At 44.3% G+C, this 24556-nt stretch overlaps 1 protein-coding gene across 1 annotated transcript in view; it reads right to left on the bottom strand.

The window, feature by feature from the left end:
• The window catches only part of LOC306886808 (TOG array regulator of axonemal microtubules protein 1-like), a gene marked incomplete at its 3' end in the record, with an annotated part of 31500 nt that overhangs the window by 4178 nt on the left and 2766 nt on the right, over positions 1–24556 (bottom strand). The window contains exons 2-19 of the mRNA XM_079444113.1: positions 23313–24006; positions 21515–21888; positions 19642–19705; positions 19260–19385; positions 14654–14890; positions 14049–14224; positions 11423–11646; positions 10034–10098; positions 9747–9926; positions 7282–7344; positions 7016–7194; positions 5228–5348; positions 4955–5152; positions 3849–3966; positions 2296–2401; positions 1278–1513; positions 575–733; positions 367–493 (exon numbers count right to left, since the gene is read on the bottom strand). Of these exons, the coding sequence (XP_079300239.1) occupies positions 367–493; positions 575–733; positions 1278–1513; positions 2296–2401; positions 3849–3966; positions 4955–5152; positions 5228–5348; positions 7016–7194; positions 7282–7344; positions 9747–9926; positions 10034–10098; positions 11423–11646; positions 14049–14224; positions 14654–14890; positions 19260–19385; positions 19642–19705; positions 21515–21888; positions 23313–23910 (3351 nt within the window). The 5' untranslated portion in view covers positions 23911–24006. The remainder of the gene's footprint in view (positions 1–366; positions 494–574; positions 734–1277; positions 1514–2295; positions 2402–3848; positions 3967–4954; positions 5153–5227; positions 5349–7015; positions 7195–7281; positions 7345–9746; positions 9927–10033; positions 10099–11422; positions 11647–14048; positions 14225–14653; positions 14891–19259; positions 19386–19641; positions 19706–21514; positions 21889–23312; positions 24007–24556) is intronic.

Genomic DNA, 24556 nt, shown 5'->3' with positions numbered 1-24556 from the left:
AGCACAACTGTGTTCAACATTGATAATAATCAGAAATGTTTGTTGATCAGTAAATCAGTATATTATTATGATTTCTGAAGATCATGTGACACTGAAGACTGCAGTAATGATGCTGAAAATACAGCTGCAGATCACAGAAATAAATTACAGTTTAACACAGATTCACAGAGAAAACAGATATTTAAATTGTAATAATATTTGACAGTTTTTACTGTATTTTCGATCAAATAAATGCAGCCTTGGTGAGCAGAAGAGATTTTTTTCGAAAACATGCAAAAATAAATCATTCTGATGCCAATATTTGAACCAGTAGTGTACATATATAGGAAACCGGCTAGATGTGTTTGTGACGGGTTTGGTGCACACCTTGGTTTTGAGAGTGAAGACGGTGTCTCTGATAGTCGGCAGCTCTTTAGCAGGGATGAACTTCTCCAACATTTTATCAAAGTCACGGTGAGAGGACAAAAAAAGCAGCATCCGTCGACCAAAGTACCTGAGAGAGACAGCAATGAGAGCGTGAAGCGCTGAGGCGAGAGCGTCAGGCCGCGTGACCTCTGACCCCTGCGCCGCTCACCTGGCCTCCTGAGACGAGTCCTGCACCAGCTTACAGACGGCTGGCAGGATTCGGTCGGTCAGATCTTTAGCACCGGACAGCAGACGGGCGGCTCCGGCCCGCTCCACCAGAGCACTGAGATGCTGAGCCGCACACTTACGCACTACTGAGTTCAGATGACTGTGAATGAGACACACGGACGAGCATTACAAAACATCTTCAACCATGTGCTTCAAATAATAGCCAGAAAAATAGAACTATTTGTGATGAAACAGTCAATGTTTGCATGTGTGTTGAAGAAATAAACGCTCCTCAGAAGATGTGAGATGAAGATCATTCCTCCGCTGAGGAACAGAGAAAGTAAAGCTTCTGGAAACAAACGCTCCTCTAAAGATCCTGATGATCAGATTTGAGACGCACTGATTTATCTAGAAAATGATTGATGGAGAATCAAGTAAAGCTGAGCTGCTTCAGTCCAGTAAGAGTTCATCTGGAGATATGACTGCAGTTATTCTGACCTTTACTTGATCAAAATCAGTCCAGATTTGACACGAGAAGCAGCAGCTGAACAATTACACTAAAAGAGCTTCTACTGGATAAAACACTAAACTATCACTCAGAAGAGATGAGGAGATTGAGTGTGACCGCAGAGTTTGATCGTGTTGATGGTTTGGAGGTCTCTGGTTGTGTGTGTGATCATGTGGTGAGGGTGAGTGTTTCTGACCCGAGTCCTCCGGTGAGCAGCGAGCTCATGCTGCGTGTGAGTGTGCAGTGCTGCACCATGCTGTCCAGCGCTCGCTCCACGTCCAGTCTGATGAAGGCGTTGGATTCTCCGGCTTTCTGCAGCAGAGCTCTGACCGTCCCGTCCAGCTCCTGATCCATTCCCTTCTGCAGCACCGCAAACATCTCACACAGCGTCACCACAGCCACACGAGACACGCCGGAGCGCAGGTTACGAACCTTCATCAGAGAGAAGACCACAACAATCACACTACTGCCTTCTGTAGAGCTGCTTTATAGCTGAAACTAGTTTCAACATTCATCAATTATGCAACATTATTTCTATAAATTATATATTTCTGTATAATTGTGTTAAACGACTGCGTTCCCAAACATCAGCATCCGCCTCAGAAAGCAGTGACAGTATTTATTGTGTTTATCTGCTCGCTCTGAGACGCAAGTCATTCATCAGATATGAACATTATTATATTCAGTGGCTTCAACTACTGTTCTTAGTGATGCATAGTGCCAGTGTTTCAGGAAGTGATGATTGTGTTCTCTTTGACTCGTTTATACGCAACTGTTTAAAATAATGTTTATAACCATATATATATATAATTAATTAAGTTGCTTAATCAGAAACAAAACAGCATCATGTATGTAAGTATAGTTTAATATAAAGGACTGAAAACCAATCACAAAGAGTACTTTTTTCATTTAAAAACATGAGATGCAGTGGGATGGGGAAAAAACGCCATAAAGTCTCGAGAAAAGTTTTTTAAAAGCTGAACTTACATTAATTTTACATGCTTTGTAAACATGCGGCTCTCTTGAGGATTTTTATTCTGAATTTGACAAGTATTGGAATTTTTATTTGACAGCCCTGATTAGCGCTGTTATTTTCCTGTGTATCCCTGTGAAGCTGCTCTGAAAGGATCTGTACTGTATAAAGTGCTATAGAAATGAATGTGACTGGTCTTGAAATGGCTTGTTTGTGAGCGTGAGCTGCAGTAGTGACTGACCTCCTGAATGAGAGCGAGACACACGTCATGAATCCTGCTCATGAGGACGTCAGGGTGATACTGAGCCAAACTACGCAGGAAGTTCATCCCCTCGATCTTCTTCTCCCTTCATGAACAGAACATATTTACACTAACGACTTTACAAGAGGATCTGTCGATCTCCATTTGTGTGATGAATGGGGTTGGATATCGTTTCTGCTGCTTATCGATTCCAATTCTTCCAATAAGATAAAAAATCCAATATAAAAAAAATGAAGGAAAAAATCTTGCAGCGCTACTTGCTGAAAGGACCTCCGTTTAATGATCCCAGAAGGTGCTCTTTGGTTGGGTACAAAAATATATCTATAGAAAAGACTGGATCCAAGGCACTTCTACTGGTTCAAAAATATAAAAGGCCTTTATTCAGATATGGCTCACTCTAAAAACATAACACAGTGTGCAATTTTTATGTTTTTAGAGTGAGCCATATCTGTATTTCTGATGGAATAAATACAGCCTTGATGAGCAGAAGAGACTCCCTTAAAAACATTAATAATCTTACTGATCCCAAACTTTTGAGCGGCAGTGTAGGCCTACAAGAGGAACTTTTGCCTATGCTTTCAACAAAAATACCACAGCAAAAACAACTCGACTAATATACATTTGAAATATTAAAGTGTTAAAGACAGTAATAAAATAGGACCAAACAAATCAATTAACAACAGCATAATAAATACAACTAAGCCATCAGAAACTGTAATTAAAAGTTTAAAACACTGCATCGTTTTCTTTTCATAAAATATAGATGAAAAGTTATTAAATCTATTCAGTCAAGATCAGTGAATTATTTTCTTTTGTTCTTTGATTAACATCAGCGACAGGAAGTGTGTTTATTAGGCTGCTGTCTCGTTAACACCGAACGCATGCAGATCTAAAAATACTCTAATACTGTGCTTTCTTTCTCATCTGTTCATGTTCACTCTTACAATCATATATATATAATACTACAATAATTCATAGGAAATAGAGTGTTTCTGAACCATACTGTAGTACAGTGTATTATACTGTATATATTATAGTATTTACAACACTTTGTTAATGAATGCTGCAGCATACTGTAGTATTAACTTTAATAACTATAATAAATACTGTAGTATACTTTAGTTTGGACTGCTGTAAACTGTAGTGTATTGTAATATAATATACCCTATAGTTGTAGAAAACGTAGTACAGTATTGGTACAGTAATTTGTTTATATTACTATAGTTGTTATATTACCACAGCGACTATAGAATTACCACAACACATTCATTCAAGTACTTTACTATAGCATGTATTTACTATCAATTACTATAGTATTTTTTCATGACTGGCGTAGTTTTCTGCATACTGGTCATAAATATGAAAGAAGTCAGTTTCGGTGGAAATGCCTGCATTTTTCAAATACATTCAAATGTGAACGCAGGAATCGTTGGAAATTTGGAAGCGGTTCTAAAATGGACCTGGTTCTCGATACCCAACCCTCCTGATGAAGGACCGTTCATCAGCTGTTTTAATGCAGAACACAGACTCACCAGTCGTCTGAGGCGATCAGTCTGAAGCTCTGCGTCAGCGCCAGCTCCGGTTTAGAGAACGGCCGCAGATCTGCCTGATCCTGACCCTCTTTCTTCAGACTCCCAGTATTCAACTCATCTGATGGACAAACATGAACAACTTTATTATGATCACACACGCCGAGACAAACCTCAGCGACAAGTCAAGTCACCTTTATTTATACAGATTGTGTCAAAGCAGCTTTACAGTATTAAACAGGGAAATAGTGCGTCAAAATAGACTGATTATATTTATACATGACATTCATGAAGTCTGTAGAAGCTTTTATCCAAATCAACTCACGGTGCATTTATGATAAGCATAGTATAAGTGTGACCCCTGGGACCTTGTTGACCTAGCTGAGATAGATCTACAATTTACTGACTCAAGGTGCGGTCACAGTTCTGCAGGGGTCAGTGTGGGTCAGTGCAGGGCATTTGCACGACTAAGTGAACTGTGCACTGTGGAAAAACTCACTGAAGAGCAGGAAATGTGAGTCAATTTAGTGTTAGCTTCCTGTAGCATCACTACCGTTCAAAAGTCTGGGGTCAGTAAGATATTTCTGAAAGAAGTCTCCTCTGCTCGCCAAAGCTGCATTTATTTGATCAAAAATACATTAAAAACAGTGACATATTATTATGATTTAAAGCAGCTGTTTTCTATGTGAATATGTGTTAAAGTGTAATGTATTTCTGTGATCTGCAGCTGTATTTTCATCATCATTACTGCAGTCTTCAGTGTCACATGATCTTCAGAAATCATAATAATATACTGATTTACTGCTCAAGAAACATTTCTGATTATTATCAATGTTGAACACAGTTGTGCTGCTCAATATTTCTGTGGAAACTGTGATGCATTTTATTTTTCAGGATTCACAGATGAATAGAAAGTTCAAAAGAACAGCATTTATTTGAAATAGAGACATTATAAATGCCTTCACTGTCACTTTTCAATTTAATGCATTCTTGCTGAATAAATAAACATATATATTTTTTTAAATCTTACTGACCCTAAACTTTTGAGCAGTAACGTAAAGTCTGAAGTAGATTGTGTGATTTTGTGAGGTGTATATTTTCTCTCTCACCGGAGCTGTGTGACGCAGGAGGTCTGGTTCGGTTCAGACTAGACACTCGTCTCAGTCGTGGCACTGCGTTCCTATTGGGTGGGCTGGTCGGGGGGGCGGGCTGATGGGCGGGGCTTAGACACTTCACTGGATTCCGCGGTCCAATCGGGCTGGAGGGAGATTCATCAGAGAGCGTCTCACATCCATTCAGACTCACGTCTGCAAACAAACACAGAAACGGTGAGCACACAGACGACAGATGAGCGATGGCCGTCACTGCTGTTGACCTTTCACCTTTCACATCGTCGCTGAGCACGCGTCGTCTCATTGGGTCCTGAGCCGGGGGCGTGTCCTGCTGCTCTAGACATCGCTGATGCATCTTGTCGCTCGCAAACTTGGAGAGTCTGACTCTCTCCTGTAACACAGATCACGACTCAGGATCACAGCGAAGGCTCGACTTAAAACAAGTTCACTTCCAGAATAACATTTCCTCATGATTTACTCACACCCATGTCATCCAAGATGTTCATATCTTTCTTTCTTCAGTCGCAAAGAAATTAAGTTTTTTGAGGAAAACATTGCAGGATTTTTCTCCATATAGTGGACTTCAATGGTGGCTGACGATTTAAAAGTTCAAAATGCAGTTTAAATGCAGCTCCAAAGGCCTCTACATGATCCCAGCCGAGGAGTAAGGGCCTTATCTAGTGAAACGATCTGATATTTTCTGAAAAAAATGATATTTATACACTTTTTAACCACAAATGCTCAGCTAGCGTTAGCTCTGCGATGCAAGTCTTTTCTAGGTGATGTTGGAAAGGTCAGATGTGATGCAGGCAGAAGCACCGACCCAGCGTTTACAAAGTTACATGCTAAAAACAAGTCAAATGCCCTTTACAAAAAAGGCAAAACAACAATGTCAGAAGATTTTAAAGTCGCAGGAGAAAATGAGATGGAGTTTTTAACAGAAGTACAAAGATGAAGAACTAACCGTGTGGGACCTTTAGAGTTGAGTACGTTCACATTTGAACCGGTACGGTACCCAACGGTACTTTACTCTGTGTAACAACAGAAACATTTATTTCAGTGAAACAATAAGTCTAAGACATTTTGAACAATAGGGCCCTACAATTTATTTTCTTCCAGAAATTCTTGTGTTTTTATTTTTTCTGATAATCAAATGAAGGCATGAAACATTTATTTATTTTTAATCAAATGAAAATGAAACCCTTTTATTTTTTGGCAAACAAACAGAGGTCTACTGTTAAAATTAATACATGATATAAAAATTGTGAGAATATTCCTTTAAAGAAGTTGTAATAATAATTGTATTTTTTCTACAATTAAGTGGTTAATGTGGTTGTAATAATTATTTTTTGTTTTATTTAAATTTGACAGTAAATGGAATAAAGACGTACATTATACTGTACAAAAGTAACACAAGAGTAATATATTTCTGTTACATGTTAAACCGCACTTTTATTTTGACAGGTTGCCGTGAAGTTTCTGTATACAGTATGATTGTATATGATTGGATACAGTTTTCCCTGTGTGTTGTGTTTTAAAGAGTTGCAGGGATGACACCATGTCACAGGGTCGCTCTCTCTCTCTCATATGCACCCAAATGCGTTCTCAGGTACCGAAATTTGGTACCGAATGATTTAACGTGAATCGGCACTCGGTAGTACCGACGCATTTTGATCGGTACCCTTAAAAGTACAGAGTTCAGTACCCAACCCTAGTGACCTTTCCAACAGGATTATGTAATGTGTGACGACGCGCATCGCAGAGCTAAAGTAGGCCCAGCATTTGTGGTTAAAAGTTTATACATTTTTTTTTCAGAAAATAACCAATTGTTTTGGATCATGTAGAGGCCTTTGGAGCTGCATTGAAACTGTATTTTGAACTTTTAAATCTTCAGCCACCACTGAAGTCCACTATATGGAGAAAAATCCTGGATTTTTTTCTTCAAAAAAAAGACAGACATGAACATCTTGGATGACATGGGGGTGAGTAAATTATAAGGACATTTTTATTCTGGAAGTAAAGTCATTCTTTAACACCGTGGGCCTGTTTGAGACGCACCTGAGTGACCGGCAGCTCCTCCGGTTCCGGACTGGTGTCAGACTCGACGAGTGCGCTGGAGAAGGCGTGTCCGTACACAACCGACGGAGGATCACGACCGCCTTTACCGGCCGAGTCACCCTGCTCTGGAGAAGACGCCACACTGAGACGACTGGGCAGAACAACCGAACCGAACACTCCTGCAGACATGAGAGAAGAAGACGAACGAGGGATGAGACTGTGTCTGTGCTTTAGATCAGTGGTCAGTAAAACAGCGGTGAACTGACCTCGTCCGATCACGCCCTCCGACATGTCACGAGCGCACGACTTAGACACGCGCTGCTGAGATCCTGAGAGAAACACGGGACATTATTACATCAAAAACTATTCAACGGGACATCCTCAGACAATATATACACTACTCATAAGACAAAAACAATTACGATTTTAATGTCTGTGAAAGAAGTCGTGTTTTGATTAAGTTGATCAAAAATCAAGTAGAAATAATATCATTACAAAGTAAAATAGCTGCATTCTACATAAATATTTAGCTAAATGCAAGGGCGTAGGTTTGCTTTTGACATTGCTGGGGACATAAACCCACACTTACTTACTGCTGCCACTTACATAGTTTACCAAAAAAAAAATCACATTATATTTGTCCCAAATTATTGTTAATGTTCATGACTTTATCCTAGGCTGAAAGATTGTGTATCTTTCAGCACAACGTTTGTCTTTCTGTCCGTATGCTTTATATAGGGAGCAGGACACAATTTCAGGCAAAATAATTAAAAGGTTATCAGCTGAACTTCCATTTCCCTTTTTAAGCCCTATTCTCACGGGATTAGAGTTACCTGGTGACCTCCAGTCATTTGTAATAATAGTGGAGGTTGTCTGTGATCTTAATCCCGTGAGAATCAGTCATGTCTGTAATTTGTAAAGTAAAAATTCCCCCGCAAAAGACCTACCATATTTCCCTGAACACCGAGGTCCTGTGATAATATTAGTCCCATGTGAATCAGCATCTCTGTGATTTGGCCAGCATTTAGCGGGTCGTATATCACTTTTCAAGGTTTTTGTTTCCTGTTATCCATCTTTCACAAAGAATGGAGCTGCGATGGAGTGTTTGATAGTATTTTGGGTGCTGTCATATCACTAAACCATACAATTAGCAGAAAGAGAAAGCTGAAAAGGTTTAATGTTACAAATAAATCAAGCATAAAGCTTGAGATATTATTTTAACCTGGTGAAATGTAAATGACACGGGGCACAAAACTATATTAGTTTCTTTTTTTCTTTTTAAATCCATCTAATTGGACCACAGAAAGGGACTTGACATCCGGGTATCCGGGAGATAAGTCAGTCATTTAGAGTAAAATCACAGGCTTATCCCGTGCGAACGCACCACACGAAATTCAGATGTGGGGGGGGGGGGGGGGGGTAATTTCAAAATCACACATGGTCCCCAGATAATACTAATCCTGTGCGAATAGGGCTTTAGTCTCTCCATATTCCCTGACATCTCTGTCCCTTATGTGTGTTTACTTTTTTCACTCATTTTTTTCTTTTTTCACTAAATTTAATTATTTTTTTCACTAAATCTTTTCACTAAATCTTTTATATGGTAAAAGTAACCTTTTTTAAAAATTGTATAACTATTATTGAATGGCGAATTCGGAAATAATCACTTCAGTACATTCGGCAGGCAACAAAAACAACAACAACAAAAATATGTAGGCAGCAGGCCAAATTGTCTGCCAGGCCACCAGTAACTCTCTCGGTGCTCCCGATGGCCAGTCCACCCCTGAGAGAGCTAATAACAGGCATAGATCACGCTCTCTTTCTGTTTGCTCTGTTTTGTCAAACAAACACCATTTCAAACTCATCGATGCAACTTTGTTCATTCCTGAATGTGGGCTTTTATATGAACTGTTTTAGACTGCTGTCTTGAATTGGGTGCGATGCCTGTGAGTTGCTCTAAACGCGGCTGCGCTTCTCCTCCGATGTGTGACTATACATGTATTAAATGCGCGTCCTTGAGAGCACACAGTTTTCTAACATATTTACTGTAACTTGTTAGGTAATATCAATGATTTGACGTTTCAGGTGCGACTGAAATGACAAAAACATATACATATATTTAATTATTTGATCAAAAGTATTGCTAGGGACAGTTTGGTAGTTATATTGGTAGGGACACGTCCCTAGCGTCCCCCCCCCCCCCCCCTAATTCTATGCCCCTGGTTAAATGTAATCGAACCGTGACACACTGAGATAAGTCAAATTTAACAACAAATCAATACTTTTTTTTTTGCCCTAAAAGATGTATTAAATTGATCAAAAGTGACAGTAAATGCATTTATGTTACGAAAGATTTCTGTTTCAAATAAATGCTGTTCTTTTGAACTTTCTGTTCATCTGTGAATCCTGAAGAATAAAATGTATCACAGTTTCCACAAAAATATTGTGCAGCACAACAGTTTTCAACATTGATAATAATCAGAGATGTTTGTTGAGCAGTAAATCAGTATATTATTATGATTTCTGAAGATCATGTGACACTGAAGACTGGAGTAATGATGCTGGAAATACAGCTGCAGATCACAGAAATACATTACAGTTTAACACATATTCACAGAGAAAACAACTGCTTTACATTCTAATTTCACTGTTTTACTGTATTTTCGATCACACAAATGAGCAAAGAAATGTTTTAATTGGTAATGCATAAGGTTTACTGAATTCGACTCACCTTTAGCGGGTCTGAGAGCGCGGAGCGGCTCGCGGCCGGCGGCTCGGATCTGTGGTGATGATGATGTCATGTCGCTGGGCTTCTCCTCGCCTGGATCTAACGATCTGTTTGAGTAAACGAGTCTCTGACCGATCACACTCACATTCCCATCAGACAGACTCTTCTCCTGCTGCATCACACCTGTAACACACACACACACACACACACAGACAGACAGACAGAGCACACGTAACACACACTGTTTGACAGCACGCATGCAGCTGTGCTCGTGTGCTTCACATACACACCTTGAGCGCTGACGTCTGCTGTGACGTGTCTTGGCCCTCGTGGTTTCACAGCAGAGTTCACAGGGCTACAGTCAAGAAATAAACCAGAAGTGATAATTAAAACTACTGTACAGTGTCTGTACACACACACACGTTTGTTTTTGTGAAAAGTGGGTTCATCCCATAGGTGTAATGGTTTTTATACTGTACAAACTGTATGTGCTATTGACCTACACCTAAACTTAGCCCTTACAGGAGACTGTGCATTTCTACTTTCTCAAAAAAACTCACTCTGTGTGATTTATAAGTGTTCTGAAAAGTGGGGACATGGGGCAATGTCCTCATAAGTCACCTTCTCCTTATAATACCTGTCATACCTGTTTCATTATACACATTTATGTCCTCATTTGTCAAAAACGCGCACACACACACACACACACACGCGCGCGTGCACATGAACTCAATCACAGGTAGGGTTGGGTTGGGTATCGTTTGAATTTGATCAATTCCGATTCCGCTTATCGATTCCAATTCTTTTTGATTCCCAGTTTTGTTTCCAATGTGATTAAATAAAAAATTATATCAAACATACACTTTATTGCCAAAAGTATTGGCACCCCCTTCTAATGAACAGGTTTGACTACTTTAGTAATTTCCATGAGTACAAATCTTAATATTTAAGCATATAATGATATTCTAGGGAATTGTGTCATTGGTGTTTGGTGATGAGTTTTTGGTTCAAGGTCTGCATATAAAGTCACACCAGAGGTGTTCAGCTGGGATCAGGACTTGGCTTTCTGCAGACCAGTCCAGTTCTTCCACACTGACTCAATCAATCATGTCTTTTTTGAACCTTGTCTTATACACAGAGGCACTGTCATGTTAGAATAGAAAAGGGTTCTGTCCAAACTGCTGCTATAAAATTAAAAACACACAATTGCCTTAGAAATGGATTCTCGTCCATGAAATGCACCGCTTCCGGTATTTTGCAGGTTACTCGTCACAGGCTAAATGCAATCGAGGATTTTTTTTTTAAATCGATTATTTGAATTGAATCAAGGAATCGTGACAGCCCTAATTAAATTCAGTAACAAAACAAATCTGTTATTTTTGTATTTGAACATTTAAGTGCAATGAAATCAAAAGTCAATTTAGTATTCAAGCTTTTAGTGACAAGCAGCTTTATGAGTTTGTGCTTCAGCTGTGAAACCGAACTGAATTCTCTTTCAAGGCTAACGGTTTAAAATCGATTGAATGTTTAATCCAGTAAGGCTTAAAATCACTTGCAAATGTTAGTGAGGGCACAGCACTACAACACTCTCTGTCAGTATATGTCTATTGGTATATTGCCCACCTGTAGGTTTGAGTGAATGATCTGGACTGGTTTACACTGGAGAGAGAGCGACTGACCTGCTCTTGGTGCCGTTGGGCGACGGGGGCGAGTACAGGCTGCTCAGGCCGCTCTCGCTCAGAGGGCTGTTGACGGACGGAGACGTCTGCTCCGGAGAATCAGGAACCAGCTCTAACTTCACCGCCGAGTCTGGACTGTCTGGATCCGGCTCAGAGCTGCTCGCGCTGACTTTGGCCCGTTTCTTAGCAGCGCTGTTCCTCAACGAGCGCAAAGAGTTCAGCATCTGAATGAACACACACCTCAGAGTCTGCTGGAATCAGCACACACACACACACACACACACACACACACACACACACACACTCGCACTCTCTCTCACACACACACACGCACACTCTCTCACACACACTCACACACACTCACACACACTTACACACACACTCGCACTCTCTCTCACACACACAATGTCACACTCTCTCACACACACTCTCACACACACACTCACACACACACTCGCACTCTCTCTCACACACGCACACTCTCACACACGCACTCTCTCACACACGCACTCTCTCACACACGCACTCTCTCACACACGCACTCTCTCACGCACGCACTCACACACGCACGCACTCACACACGCACGCACACACACACGCACTCTCACACTCTCTCACACACACACACACTCTCACACTCGCACTCTCTCACACACGCACTCTCACACACACGCACTCTCACACACACGCACTCTCACACACACGCACTCTCACACACACGCACTCACACACACACTCTCACACTCGCACTCTCTCACACACGCACTCTCACACACACGCACTCTCACACACACGCACTCTCACACACACGCACACACACACTCTCACACACACTCTCACACACACGCACTCTCACACTCTCTCACACACGCACTCTCACACACGCACTCTCACACACGCACTCTCACACACGCACTCTCTCACACACGCACACTCTCACACACGCACTCTCTCACACACGCACTCTCTCACACACGCACGCACTCTCACACTCTCTCACACACGCACTCTCTCACACACGCACTCTCACACTCTCACACACACACACACACACTCTCTCACACACGCACTCTCACACACACACACACACGCACTCTCACACTCTCTCACACACGCACTCTCACACTCACACTCGCACTCTCTCTCACACACACACTCTCACACACGCACTCTCTCACACACGCGCACTCTCACACACGCACTCTCTCACACACGCACTCTCTCACAAACGCACTCTCTCACACACGCACTCTCTCACACACAAGCACTCTCACACACACACACTCTCACACTCTCTCACACACGCACTCTCTCTCACACACGCACTCTCTCTCACACACGCACTCTCTCTCACACACGCGCACTCTCTCACACGCGCACTCTCTCACACGCGCACTCTCTCACACGCGCACTCTCTCACACGCGCACTCTCTCACACGCGCACTCTCACACACGCACTCTCACACACGCACTCTCACACTCACTCTCTCTCACACGCACACTCTCACACACGCACTCTCTCACACACGCGCACTCACACACGCACTCTCACACACGCACTCTCTCACACACGCACTCTCTCACACACGCACTCTCTCACACACGCACTCTCTCACACACGCACTCTCTCACACACGCACTCTCTCACACACGCACTCTCTCACACACGCACTCTCTCACACACGCACTCTCACACACACGCACTCTCACACACACGCACTCTCACACACACACTCTCACACTCTCTCACACACGCACTCTCTCTCACACACGCACTCTCTCTCACACACGCACTCTCTCTCACACGCGCTCTCTCACACACGCGCACTCTCACACACGCGCACTCTCACATACTCTCACACTCGCACTCTCACACGCGCACTCTCACACACGCACTCTCTCACACGCACTCTCTCACACACGCACTCTCTCACACACGCACTCGCTCACACACGCACTCTCTCACACACGCACTCTCTCACACACGCACTCTCTCACACACGCACTCTCTCACACACGCACTCTCACACACGCACTCTCACACACACACTCTCACACACGCACTCTCTCACACACGCACTCTCTCACACACGCACTCTCTCACACACGCACTCTCTCACACACGCACTCTCTCACACACGCACTCTCTCTCTCACACACACACTCTCACACACGCACTCTCTCACACACACACACGCACTCTCACACTCGCACTCTCACACTCTCTCACACACGCACTCTCACACTCGCACTCTCACACTCTCTCACACACGCACTCTCTCACACACGCACTCTCTCACACACGCACTCTCTCACACACGCACTCTCTCACACACGCACTCTCTCACACACGCACTCTCTCACACACGCACTCTCACACACACACTCTCACTCACACACTCTCACTCTCTCACACACACACTCTCTCACACACGCACTCTCTCACACACGCACTCTCTCACTCTCTCACACACGCACTCTCTCTCTCACACACACACTCTCACACACGCACTCTCTCACACACACACACGCACTCTCACACTCGCACTCTCACACTCTCTCACACACACACTCTCACACACGCACTCCCACACACACACTCTCACACTCTCTCTCACACACACACCTCCTCACGGTCCGGTGGCTCATCCTCCAGCTCTCCTGCGCCGCTGCTGACCGACAGATCCAGGTGCAGGTTTCTGTCCAGGTGTTTGTCCTGCGACGAGGGTCTGCTCTGACGGATGGATGAGGCCCGAACAGCTCGAGGAGGAAGCGGAGAGCGTTTTCTGGAGCTCACCTCACCTGTGACATCATCAAAGGGGCTCGTTAATGAACAGCATGTGAAGAAATGACATGGGAAATGCATGACATAATTTCTTTCTCAATGGCCATAATGAGCAGATGACAAACTGATGACTGATGCATGATTGTTACATTTTCTGTTTTGACATGTTGTAATATAATTATGGCTGTCAAGCAATTCAAATTTTGAATCTAATTAATTACATGAATTAATAAAATGAATTGCACATCAATTTTATCAACTGAAGTCATTATGTATTAGATGATAAAAGCACTGAATAAATATTACAAATAAGTAGCTTTATAGATAAATATTTTGATTCAACATTGAATACATACTGTAATGATAATAAATGGGTATTCATGTTTCCTTTTAAAAAGTGAATACTGAAATAGAAAATGATATAAAAAAGAACCCTGTGTCCTGACCAAAGCCGTCGCTCCTGCGATGAGGGCTGATGTCACGTTTGTTGGGCCACGTGTTGGACATGGACAGCGAGGGGTCAGCGTGGTTTCGGCGCGGTAAGGTCGGGGTCAGCAGACTCCCTGTTAGCGCGGTCAGCGGGTACGAGGGCAGCAGAAACGAGCCCGGAGGTGTGGAGTTAGTCGGGAGGGAGAAAGTTCGCTCAGCGCTGCCCGACAGAAAACGACTGGTCTTGGGTAAACCTGTGGAAGATATTCACACTCAATATGTTCTGTTCAGTGATAAATGACAATGTGACAAACAAAAACAATGACTTAATATCACACTTTAGTCCTCATAAGAGTTATCATCAACTAACATTTTTGTTGTTGCTGAAATAAAATTAAATTTATATCTGTCCCTGCAGCACAAAAGCAGTCATGAGTAGCACAGGTATATTTGTAGCAATAGCCAACAATACATTGTATGGATCAAAATTATACATTTCTCTTTTATGACAAAAATCATTAGGATATTAATTAAAGATCATGTTCCATGAAGCTATTTTGTAAGTTTCAAAACTTCATTTTTGATTAGTAATATGCATTGCTAAGAACTTCATTTGAACAACTTTAAAGGAGATTTTCTCAATATTTAGATTTTTTTGCTCCCTCAGATTCCAGATTTTCTAATAGTTGTATCTCAGCCAAATATTGTCCAATCATAACAAACCATAGTGATACATCAATGGAAAGATTATTTATTCAGCTCTCAGATGATCTATAAATCTAAATTTTTTAAAATTGACCCTCATGACTGGTTCTGTTGTCCAGGGTCACATATCAGATGAAAACCTTAAACTGAACAAAAATTTTAAATGTTGCCATGGCAACTAACTGGCTGAGGCACTCAAATTACTAACTATGAAAAAAAAATATATATTTATATATATTATAAATATTTTTTATATAAAATAAATTATTTATATCTCCTCCTTGAACTGCCACCTTAACGTGGTGGAGGGGTTTGAGTACCCGAATGAACCTAGGAGCTATGTTGTCCGGGGCTATATGCCCCTGGTAGGGTCTCCCAAGGCAAACAGGTCCTAGGCGACGGGTCAGACTAAGAGCGGTTCAAAAACCCCTTTATGATGGACAATATTCAGAGGACCGTGACGTCGCCCGGTATGGCGCAGCCGGGGCCCCACCCTGGAGCCAGGCCCGGGGTTGGGGCTCGTATGCGAGCGCCTGGTGGCCGGGCCTCCCCCCATGGGGTCCGGCCGGGCTCAGCCCGAAGGAGCGACGTGGGGCCGCCTTCCCGTGGGCTCACCACCTACAGGAGGGACCGTAAGGGGCCGGTGCAAAGAGGATCGGGCAGCAGTCGAAGGCGGGGGCCTCGACGACCCGATCCCTGGACACAGAAGCTAGCTCTAGGGACGTGGAATGTCACCTCGCTGGCGGGGAAGGAGCCTGAGATTGTGCGTGAGGTTGAGAGGTTCCGACTAGAGATAGTCGGGATCACCTCTACGCACGGCTTGGGCTCTGGAACCACACTCCTCGAGAGAGGATGGACTCTTCACCACTCTGGAGTTGCCCATGGTGAGAGGCGGCGGGCTGGTGTGGGTTTGCTTATAGCCCCCCAGCTCAGCCGCCATGTGTTGGAGTTCACCCCGGTGAACGAGAGGGTCGTTTCCCTGCGCCTACGGGTAGGGGATAGGTCTCTCACTGTCGTGTGTGCCTACGGGCCGAACGGCAGTGCAGAGTACCCGGCCTTCTTGGGGTCTCTGGGAGGGGTGCTGGAAAGTGCTCCAACCAGGGACTCCGTCGTTCTACTGGGGGACTTCAATGCCCACGTGGGTAGCGACAGTGACACCTGGAGGGGCGTGATTGGGAGGAACGGCCCCCCTGATCTGAACCCGAGTGGTGTTCAGTTATTGGACTTCTGTGCTAGTTACAGTTTGTCCATAACGAACACCATGTTCAAGCATAAGGGTGTCCATCAGTGCACGTGGCACCAGGACACCCTAGGCCGTAGGTCGATGATCGACTTTGTGGTCGTTTCATCTGACCTGCGGCCGTATGTCTTGGACACTCGGGTAAAGAGAGGGGCGGAGCTGTCAACTGATCACCACCTGGTGGTGAGTTGGATCCGATGGCGGGGGAGGAAGCTGGACAGACTTGGCAGACCCAAGCGTACTGTGAGGGTCTGCTGGGAACGTTTGGCCGAGTCTCCTGTCAGAGAGATCTTCAACTCCCACCTCCGACAGAGCTTCGACCGGATCCCGAGGGAGGCTGGAGATATTGAGTCCGAGTGGACCATGTTCTCCACCTCCATTGTCGAAGCGGCCGCTCGGAGCTGTGGTCGTAAGGTCTCCGGTGCCTGTCGAGGCGGCAATCCCCGAACCAGGTGGTGGACACCGGAAGTAAGGGATGCCGTCAAGCTGAAGAAGGAGTCCTATCGGGCCTGGCTGGCTTGTGGGACTCCTGAGGCAGCTGACGGGTACCGACAGGCCAAGCGAACTGCAGCCCGGGTGGTTGTGGGGGCAAAAACTCAGGCCTGGGAGGAGTTCGGTGAGGCCATGGAGAAGGACTATCGGCTGGCCTCGAAGAGATTCTGGCAAACCGTCCGGCGCCTCAGGAGGGGGAAGCAGTGCCCTACCAACGCTGTTTACAGTAGAGGTGGGGAGCTGCTGACCTCGACTGGGGATATCGTTGGACGGTGGAAGGAATACTTTGAGGATCTCCTCAATCCCGCCGTCACGTCTTCCATTGAGGAAGCAGAGGCTGAGGGCTCAGAGGTGGACTCGTCCATCACCCAAGCTGAAGTCACCGAGGTAGTCAAGAAACTCCTCGGTGGCAGGGCACCGGGGTTGGATGAGATCCGCCCTGAGTACCTCAAGTCTATGGATGTTGTGGGGCTGTCTTGGATGACACGCCTCTGCAGCATCGCGTGGCGGTCGGGGACAGTGCCTCTGGGGTGGCAGACCGGGGTGGTGGTCCCTCTTTTTAAGAAGGGGGACCGGAGGGTGTGTTCCAACTACAGGGGGATCACACTTCTCAGCCTCCCTGGGAAAGTCTATGCCAGGGTACTGGAGAGGAGAATACGGCCGATAGTAGAACCTCGGATTCAGGAGGAACAGTGTGGTTTTCGTCCGGGCCGTGGAACACTGGACCAGCTCTATACCCTCTACAGGGTGCTGGAGGGTTCATGGGAGTTTGCCCAACCAGTCCACATGTGTTTTGTGGATTTGGAGAAGGCATTCGACTGTGTCCCTCGCGGCGGCCTGTGGAGGGTGCTCCGGGAGTATGGGGTCCGGGGTCCTTTACTAAGGGCTGTCCGGTCCCTGTATGACCGAAGCAGGAGCTTGGTTCGCATTGCCGGCAGTAAGTCAGACTTGTTCCCGGTGCATGTTGGACTCCGGCAGGGCTGCCCTTTGTCGCCGGTTCTGTTCATGAGTTTTATGGACAGAATTTCTAGGCGCAGCCAGGGGCCGGAGGGTGTCAGGTTTGGTGACCACACGATTTCGTCTCTGCTTTTTGCAGATGACGTTGTCGTGTTGGCTTCATCGGGCCAGGACCTTCAGCAGGCACTGGGACGGTTTGCAGCTGAGTGTGAAGCGGCTGGGATGAGAATCAGCACCTCCAAATCCGAGGCCATGGTCCTCAGTCGGAAAAGGGTGGTTTGCCCACTTCAGGTTGGTGGAGAGTTCCTACCTCAAGTGGAGGAGTTTAAGTATCTTGGGGTTTTGTTCACGAGTGAGGGAAGGATGGAACGGGAGATTGACAGACGGATCGGTGCATCTTCTGCAGTAATGCGGTCGATGTACCGGTCTGTCGTGGTGAAGAAGGAGCTGAGCCGCAAGGCGAAGCTCTCGATTTACCGGTCAATCTACGTTCCTACTCTCACCTATGGTCATGAGCTTTGGGTCATGACCGAAAGGACAAGATCCCGGATACAGGCGGCTGAAATGAGCTTTCTCCGCAGGGTGGCTGGGCGATCCCTTAGAGATAGGGTGAGAAGCTCGGTCACTCGGGAGGAGCTCAGAGTAGAGCCGCTGCTCCTTCACATTGAGAGGGGTCAGCTGAGGTGGCTCGGGCATCTGTTCCGGATGCCTCCTGGACGCCTTCCCGGGAAGGTGTTCCGGGCGCGTCCCACTGGGAGGAGACCCCGGGGAAGACCTAGGACACGCTGGAGAGACTATGTCTCCCGGCTGGCCTGGGAACGCCTCGGTGTCCCCCCGGAAGAGCTGGAGGAAGTGTCTAGGGAGAGAGAAGTCTGGGCATCCCTGCTTAGACTGCTGCCCCCGCGACCCGGCCCCGGATAAGCGGAAGAAGATGGATGGATGGAATTATTTATATAAAATATTAATATAAAAATTACTAAACTGTAAAAATGTTTAACTAAAATTAAAAAAGATAATGTAAAAATAAAAGTTAAATGAAAATATTAATAAAAACTCTAATAATAAATGAATAATGGTAAAGTACCACTGGTTCTAATTCATTATGTTTCCCAAGCTGTGCCACCAACTTTGCAGAGAAATCTTTAATAAAATCCCATTAAACTGTCATCTGAACATATTTATAAAAGCTGGCTTCAGCACAACCCAGTCTGAACGATCAGTGGCGTCACCTTTCTCAGACTCAGAGGGATTGGCTGCTTTGAACATGTCTGGATCTGAGTCCAAACTCCCGCTGCGGCGCAGTCGACCCAGAGACCTGCGGGTCCGGCCTGGAGACAGGAAAGGTTCTGATGGACCTGGACCAGAACAGAAGACACTACAGTTATCTGAGCCTTCACCGGATGACTTCAGTGGATTACATTAATGTTACTATCACTGTTTTATTGGTAAGGGTTATTGATGCCTTAATAAAATCAATTCTAGCTCTCCAATGGCTTCTTATAATAAATTCAACATGAGGATGGATGGGCCTCTGAGTAATAGAGCTGCTGTGGCTCATGAGCTCAAACTGTCTGCGTCTGCACTCAAGACAAGACTGAAGAGCGTTCTTACTGTATTTGGCTCCAGTGTCCTGACGGAGTCTCATGGATGAGGACGAATCTTCACTGCTAACCTGCTGGAATAATCATATAACTTCAGATCAGTCTGAGACAAAACAACATACATTCATCATGTCTTCAGCATGGAGGACGTTTTGATTGGAAACCTTCATCACACCGAGATCTCAAGGACTGAAAGCCAATGATCCACATCGACACACTCAACAGAAGAAACAATGCTTGAAAATCAACTCAACAGGCATGACACTGCACTGCTCTTCCTCAGTATCCCTGTCTTGTTTTCCAGCACAAACATCTAAACATTCTTAAATCAAGATGCTTTCACTGGAGATTCACAATGACTGAAGATAAAAAGAGAAACTGATCAAAATGAAGTGCGTTTATGCTTAAAATGAGAACACATATCTGCTAATGGAGCCAGAAAAATTCGACTTATTTTCCCTTTGAATTAAGCTGATTGTTCTCACTCTATTGGCAGATTTTGTTCTTGTTTTAACTTGATCGTTTTCCCTTTATATCCTCTCTGATTTTGCTTCTCCAGTAATTGTATCTTGATTTAAGAATCTTTAGATATTAGCACTGGAAAACAAGCCAGTTTTCAATCTGTCCAAACACTGATTTGACAAACATCGTCAAACAAACAAGTCTCCATGTGCTGCTGGTGTTTGTTCGTCTCTCATCTGAAGTCTTGCAGTGTGTGAGTGTTGCTAGGAAACACAGCCTGATCACACACACACACACACACACTGAATCACGTCATGAGAGCCGTTCTGACGGTCACACACACCACATCCAGTGAGCCACAGTTAAACTAGTTAGTCTTTGTCACTACTGAAATACTGCACTAACAACTGCAACTGAGCTTCACATGCAGGAATTACTTATCATTCAACAGCAACTTAACCCTGAAAAGCATAATATGGTGATGGCGCAGTGGATAAGACACATGCCTTTGGTGTGAGAGACCCGGGTTCGAATCCACTGTGAGACACCAATGTGTCCCTGAGCAAGACACTTAACCCCTAGTTGCTCCAGAGGCGTGCGACCTCTGACATATATAGCAATTGTAAGTCGCTTTGGATAAAAGCGTCAGCTGAATGAATAAAAAATGTAAAAAAAAATTTAAATATCTAATAATAGTCTGAATTATTTTTTTTTTTGAGTATCATATTTGTCAGGCTTTTATGGCTCATACAGTCTGATATAGTGAGAATATGGATGAAAAACAGCTCGATTTTATTTATTTATATGCTGAAATGCTGCTTGTGATGTAAATCAATGACATCTTTATAACAGTAGAGCAGATACTGACATATAATGATCTAAATATCAGTCGTCGCTCTATATCTCCAGTAATATGTCTTAGTAAGATGAGATGTAAATGATCCAAACATATAATGCAATGCTGATTGAGAGATGAAGAAATAAACGCTCCTCAGAAGATGTGAGATGAAGATCATTCCTCCGCTGAGGAACAGAGAAAGTAAAGCTTCTGGAAACAAACGCTCCTCAAAAGATCCTGATGATCAGATTTGAGACGCACTGATTTATCTAGAAAATGATTGATGGAGAATCAAGTAAAGCTGAGCTGCTTCAGTCCAGTAAGAGTTCATCTGGAGATATGACTGCAGTTATTCTGACCTTTACTTGATCAAAATCAGTCCAGATTTGACACGAGAAGCAGCAGCTGAACAATTACACTAAAAGAGCTTTTACTGGATAAAACACTAAACTATCACTCAGAAGAGATGAGGAGATTGAGTGTGACCGCAGAGTTTTTAGAGGTCATGCCGGGGCTTTATAGGGTTTCAGAGAGCTCTGCTGATCTCAGGTGTGTGTGTGATGAAGCTGATGTCATCGCTCACCTGATCAGGTGACTTTCCATTGGTCTGAAGCTCCACAGAGAGGGCCGATCTCTCCCAGGGCAGTTTGTTCTTCCCTTTCCCGGCGCTCACCATCCTCCTCTGCTGAGGCGCGTTATCCGTCAGATCCACGTCTGAGCGAGAGCTGTGAACCCGGCCTCCGTTCAGAACCCAGTCCAGATCGGCCCCGGAGCCCAGCTGAGGAGTCCGTCTCTGTCCAGGTTTGGGAAGAACGAGTGCATATTCGACGGTGCCGTCGGCGGAGAGCCGAGGGAGAATGTGCCGTGCTCTCCGCGCCTGTACAGCAGCCATCAGGCCCTCGGCGTCTCCGGCGAGCTCCATTCGATCCACAGCCTTCGTGAGCGGCTGCTTCTTACCTAGAGGGGGGCGATATACCGGTAGACACAATTAACCTGTACAGATTTGCCAACTGGTAGAGATTTTGGACTGTGATGTAAGCATAGAGCCCTGTGTAACAGTATTTCAGATCCCTGCATGAGGTCTTAAAGAGACAGTAGCCTAAATAAACCTGCTGCTGTCTGTCATTAGTCTATTTATACAGTGAACACTATCCAGGGTTATTTTACAGTTGAATAGAGTATTAGAAATTTAATTTGTATCTTGTTTTTGTTTGTGCTATTGATTGTCATTAATTTATTCGTTCATATTTTATTATTTACTTGTCTTTTTTAGTTATAATGAATTCAGTTCTGAGTGCATGTGATTCTTGTGTGGGGAGGGGGCGTGGCCATGGGAAATAGTGCTGCCACCACAGCTGGAAAACATCCCAGAGGAAACACTGCGATGACAAATACATTAAGCCAGTTGTCGCCACCGAGTGGCAAAACAATGCAATCCACACAAACATTATTTGAAGTGCCAGTTATTTTCAAAAGGTGATTTTGAACGCTACCATAGACATTAATGTTTATATCCGAACTATAAACTTTCATGCCAGTATTTCTGTGAGAACATGAATGACTGTAAGACAGAAATAATACAGTGTAGACTGTTTGTGAAGCTGTTTCTGTCCTAAAGATGATCACTGATCTCTCTCTGTCAGTGGCAGTGCAAACACAGGTTTGAATATTCTGGTACGACTTCTTTTCAATGGTTTAACAGACACTGTCATTCAGAAATTAGATTGTGTTTGACTGGAGTGTTTGAATGGAGATTAAGATCTTCTAACGATTAATCAAGCAGCTCTATGTTATCATGATTAGGGATGCATTGAAATAATAATTATGGGCTGAAACCAAAAATTCTGGATGCACTTGGCCGAAAACTGAAACCGAAAATGCTTTGTAATAATTATTTACTATTTAATATAAAGTAATTTTGTAAGACTTATTTTTTTTTTTTTACTAAATTTTAATGATACTAAAATTTGGGTTATTTTGGGTTATATATATATATATATTGGGTTATTTTGATTAGGTTCAAAAATACTTACAAAATACAGCTAACTAAAACATGATTAAAAAAAACCCGGAGTTATCTGTTTTTTAGTTCTATGTAACGGAATCAGATATAACTTTTTTTTTTAAAACTAATTATCCAAATAATGTATAGTCCTACTGCTAGCACTGAACACTGCCGGCGGTGTGGCACGCCATATATATTATTATATACATTTTTCGTTTCCAATTTTCATCCGTTTTTCACTTTTGGCCAAAAACCGAACATGTCATTTTCGGCCGATAAATTTTGGCGGTCGAAAATTCAATGCATCCCTAATCATGATTTAATTACTCATATCATGATACAGGATTTTGGTCATCTCGCCCACCCCTATTCTTACCCGTGTCCAGACAGTAGTCAAAGACGGCGAAGAGCTCCAGAGCCGCGTGACGCACCTTCTTCTTGCTGTCGGCGAGCGCCGGCGCCGCTTCCGCGCACAGGCCAGGGATGTCGAAGTCCTTGCGCGGATGCGTGAGCATGGCGGCCGTGATGATGTTGACGGCGTCCTCTCGAACCCTGGAGTTCCTGTGCTTGAGCTGAGCCAGCACCAGATCCAGAACCTTCTGCGGCCCCACCATCCTCATCAGCTGCCTGAAGACGTTCATGTACTCGTGCCGCGTGACGTTTCTCGAGTCGCCCAGCGCTCGCACCGTCACGCCCACGATCTCCTTATAATAGCGCTCCACATCGCAGTCCAGCTTCTCGATCAGCAGGTTGATGAGCTGCAGTGCTCCGTACAGCACCTTGAAGTTGCTGTCGTCCAGGAGCTTGCGTAAGAACTGAATGAACTCCACGATGCTGCCGGAGGAGACCTGCTGGAGATCCAGCTCCAGGAGGATGTTCTTCAGCTCCTCCACGCCGCTGGTCCGGTTCTGATAGTTCTGGTGGTCCAGGAGCTGCGCGTGTAACTCCTGAGGAATCAGCCCATAAATCATCATGGATGGTGCCGATCAGAGTCCAGACGGAGCCAGGGACACACGGGAATTGGTCATGGTGATGAGGGACGAGAAGCGCCACATGATGCAGCGACAGACCTGAAATCCACAGGAAAAGACATTGGGCCTCATTTATAAATTGCTGCACAATACATAGAGACGGAGACCAGAACTGTATTTGATCATGTGTGCTGTAGCACGATACTACCATATTTCTTCAAAAGCAGATCGTGGAGACATTTTTATCATCCACGATCAAAAACCATCATATCGCAAACCCCTACTTCATACCGTATCACTTATAAAGAATATATCGTACAAACTCGATATACTGGCCAGCCCTAATGTGAGCCGGGCTGGCAAAATGAGTCGGGATGTGCAACAAAAAAAAAAAAGAGGCGATTTTGGTTGAATATGAGGTTTTCACAAAAATGAGTCCAATTTTACAGTCTGAACAAGTCGACGCTGGTTGAGGAAAGTCAGAGCCAGTCTGCAGATTACAGAGAGAATCACGTAGTGTATGATGGTCACAGACTCCGATTTTTTAGCTTCAGAGTAGAGGTGTGCGATATGACGATTTTGAAGAATCTTTGCTTTTGAAGAAATTTTGAATTTTGTAGATCTGCTTTTGAAGAAATATGGTAGTATC

The sequence above is a fragment of the Barbus barbus genome (genome assembly GCF_936440315.1).
Source record: "Barbus barbus genome assembly, chromosome: 20".
NCBI lineage: Eukaryota > Metazoa > Chordata > Actinopteri > Cypriniformes > Cyprinidae > Barbus > Barbus barbus.
This window is presented reverse-complemented; position numbering and strand designations above follow the sequence as displayed.